General features: G+C 42.2%; 1 protein-coding gene across 1 annotated transcript in view; it reads left to right on the top strand.

Moving 5' to 3' along the window:
- Positions 1-3,681, top strand: part of Ppp1cc (protein phosphatase 1 catalytic subunit gamma) — a 24,213-nt gene that overhangs the window by 15,209 nt on the left and 5,323 nt on the right. Inside the window, exon 4 of the mRNA XM_004635915.1 lies at positions 2,511-2,615. Within this exon, the coding sequence (XP_004635972.1) occupies positions 2,511-2,615 (105 nt within the window). The remainder of the gene's footprint in view (positions 1-2,510; positions 2,616-3,681) is intronic.

Raw genomic sequence — 3,681 nt, 5'->3', positions numbered from 1 at the left:
GGGGCTGGTGAGATGGCTCAGTGGTCTAAGGCACCTACTTAAAACAAGCTTAGCAAAGCACAGGGACCGCGGTTCAATCCCCCAGCACCACATGCCAACCAGCCCCGCCCCCTGGTGGGCTGAGCTGGCCACACACACACACACACACACACACAAATAAATAAATTTAAAAAAAAAAAACAAACAGTAAGTCTGTCTCTGGGAAAAGTACTGATGATAAGAGTTACTCTAAGAAGGTAGTGAAATTCAGAGGCAGAGATATTTATTTTAGTGAGTTTTAGATATTGATTACAGGTCTTTGTGGGGTTTGTTTTTTAGAGAAGGATCTATAAGGGTGTTCAGGATCTTACTACTAGATCGACTCCTAGTGATCCACCTGTTTACAGCCTCCTAAGAGCAGGGATTACAGGTGCGTGCCACCACGCCCAGTCTTAATCACCCTCTCAGTGCGCCTGGGGGTGGGGCCTGCACTGCAGGATTGGTGATCAAACCCTGGCCCCATCCACTGGGCTATTTGGCCAGCCCTGGTCTTTGGACTAAGAGCATTCTTTTTATGCTGTTTTTACCTCAGCAGGTACTTCAATATTTTTGTGATGAATTTCAAATCCAGGTAGTCTCTTCGTTGCAACATAAATCCAATGTAATGGTATTGAGTGCATCCATCAGTTTTGGTTTGTACTTAATGAGGTGGCCTTTACAAATGATTCAGGGCCCGGCCAAATAGCTCAGTGGATTAAAACACCTCAAGTGCAGGAGCCGGGGTTTGATCCCTGGGCCTGCCATGGTGGCTCGGGCCTATAATCCCAGCGCTTGGGAGGCTGAAAACAGGAGGATCACTACCAGTCCGATCGAGTAGTGAGACTCTGAACACCCTATAGACCCTTCCCTAAAATACAAAAAGAAGAAAGAAAAATGATTCAGAAGATCAATGTTGGTTGAAAGCAGACTGGATCTTGCTATGTCGTTCAGGCTTACCTTGTTCATGCTGTGTAGTTCAGAGTTACTGCTCAGAAGGAGGAGGAGGAAAGCTAACCTGATTTTTGATAGATGAGCCAACAGAGACAGCAAGGAATAAGCAAGAGAAACTGCAATGTGTTGTGTGAAGCAGTTTCTTAAGAAAGAAGTTAGTGGAAGGATAAAGCATATAAAAGGTGTCCGGGGAAGCCAGCGGATGATTGCTCAGAGACCAGTTTTAGTAAAATGGAGACTGAATCAAGATATCCTAAATGGGCATTGCAGTGGTCTGACCTGTTTTTTTGTGTCATCGTGATCATCACTGTTAGAAGTTGGAGGTGTTCGTTGTGCATATGTATATTCCCCTTCAGCCGTTTTTTTGTAAGGAGAAATTTAAACTTCCGAGACCCTCCAGGGAAGGAAGGTAGAGTACAGAGGGAATTAATGGCTTCCAAAGGATAAACAGAGATGTGTTATGTACATGTACCACTTCAGGTCCTGTATTAATCATTTAAACTCCCTATTCTGCTTGGTTTTGTTTTGTTTTTGAGACAGTGTATCACTGTGCAGTTCAGGCCAGCCTTGAACTGTTTATAATCGTAGCCCAGGCTGGCCTCAAACTTGCAGTGATCCTCCTGCCTCAGCCTTCCAAGTGGTGAGATTAAAGACATGTACCATCAGAAGGAAGTGGTCATGGCAGCCATAAAATATTGTACGTATAGCAGACTAAAGTGCCTGCTTAGGCAGAGTGCAGCGGCCAGGGTTCAAACCTGTGCCAGCCCCATCTGCAGGGTGTGATGAGAGAGTGATTGAGACTGGGCATGGTGGTGCGTGCCTATAAACACTTGGGAGGCTGAAAACAGGAGAATCACTATGAGTCTGGTCTATGTAGTGAGACCCTGTAGACCTTGCCCTCAATACAGAAAAAAAAAAAAAATTGTGCATATTTGCCTATAGACAGAAGTTCTACCTATAGATGGGAATTGAGCAAAACATTAGATTTAAAACAATTGGTTTGAGACTGGGCGTGGTGGTGTGTACCTGTAATCCCAGCTCTTGGGAGGCTGTAAACAGGCAGATCAGTATGAGTCTGATCTAGTAGTGAGACCCTGAACCACCCTGTAGATGCATCCCTAAAATAAAATAAATAAAAACCAGAATTGGTTCTACCAAATACTAAGATTTGATGGTATTGTTTTTGTTTTTTTGAGCTAGGGTCTCACGAGATAGTCCAGTCTCCCCTTGAACTCACAGCAGTCCTCCCATCTCCACCTCTCAAGTGTTGGGATTACAGGCATGCACTGCCATCCTCAGCTGATCAGGAGGTTTTGGTTTTGGGGAGCTTTTGCGTTTTATTTATTTATTTTATATTGGGAATCAAACTCAGGACTTTGCACTTAGCAGACAAGCACTTGTGCCACTGAGCTACCTCCCCAGCCCAGAGGTTTTAATGAAAGCATCATGTGAAGATAATCAAAACCTTGTTTTGAGCGGAAATACCCTGAAAGAAGGAAGCCACAGAACACTAAATTATTGAACTGTCTAAATTTTCACAGGTAAAAGAAGATACAACATTAAACTATGGAAAACGTTCACAGACTGTTTTAACTGTTTACCAATAGCAGCCATCGTGGATGAGAAAATATTCTGCTGTCATGGAGGTATGTGGGCTGATTTTCTCTTAACATGGGCTCTGATGTTTTTTAAAGATGGATATGAGTTAACATTGAACTGACTCCCTCTGTCGGATAACTCTGCTTTGTTAATGTTACCTTATATGCACTGTGAACCAGGATCATTTGGATAGAAGTCTGAAGTAAACAGTTAATTGGCTCTGTGTGTGTGTGTGTGTGTGTGTGTGTGTGTGTGTGTGTGTGTGGCCGGCTCAGCCCACCCTGGAGGTGGGGCTGGCATTGCTTGTGCTGAGGATCTAACCATGGTCCCTGCACTTGGCCTGCACTTGCCTAAGCAGGCGCTTTAGACCACTGAGCTATTTCCGGCCCCAAAGCAGTTAGTTACAGTGAATTTTGACTCTTCTAAAGTTTGATTTGAAAGTACAGCATGACAAAGCTGTTCTTGTGGGGGGAAAAAAAGGTACAACAGGAAGTATTTTTAAATACAGTATAAAAAGTATGGCCATTAATTTGATGAGCTACAAAAGTCACTAGAATACTGAAAATGTGAATAGATTTTTTCCTTGATCTGTTTTGTGATTTTCCCTGAACATTGTCTGGCTTGGGTCTAAAAGCTGGACTTTGTTCAGTAGTTGTGACTTGTATAATGTAATTAAATAGTAATTGCGAGAAAGACTTTTTGTCTCTGGTGAGAAATGAAACAGTCAATTCTGTCCAAGATCACTCTGCTAGAGCCAGTTTCTCCCTCCCACCATTTCATTTCTTTTCTTTTTTCCATAATTTTATTGCTACACAAATATTGATGAGACAGTTTCAAACCAAATTGGTAGGACAGTGTCAATAATTAACACATTGCATACATTCTTCCTAGTGGTTATTTGCTGTACAAGATATGGGCATGATATCCTATTTACAAACTCTGTTAGAACAAATCCCTGTATTCATTAAGAGAATGTATCCTAACCATTTTGAATACACAGATACAAAATGGACATTCATCTGTATCCCCTTTTTTGTTTAGTTCCGTTATTTGAATATTATAGGTGTGTTAACTCAGCAAAATATTCTAAAAGAGTCCAGTAGTCCATAACAG

This window comes from Octodon degus, unplaced genomic scaffold (assembly GCF_000260255.1).
Source record: "Octodon degus isolate 3935 unplaced genomic scaffold, OctDeg1.0 scaffold00076, whole genome shotgun sequence".
Lineage (NCBI taxonomy): Eukaryota > Metazoa > Chordata > Mammalia > Rodentia > Octodontidae > Octodon > Octodon degus.
The sequence above is the reverse complement of the archived record's forward strand: the minus strand, read 5'-3'. Positions and strand labels throughout refer to the sequence as shown.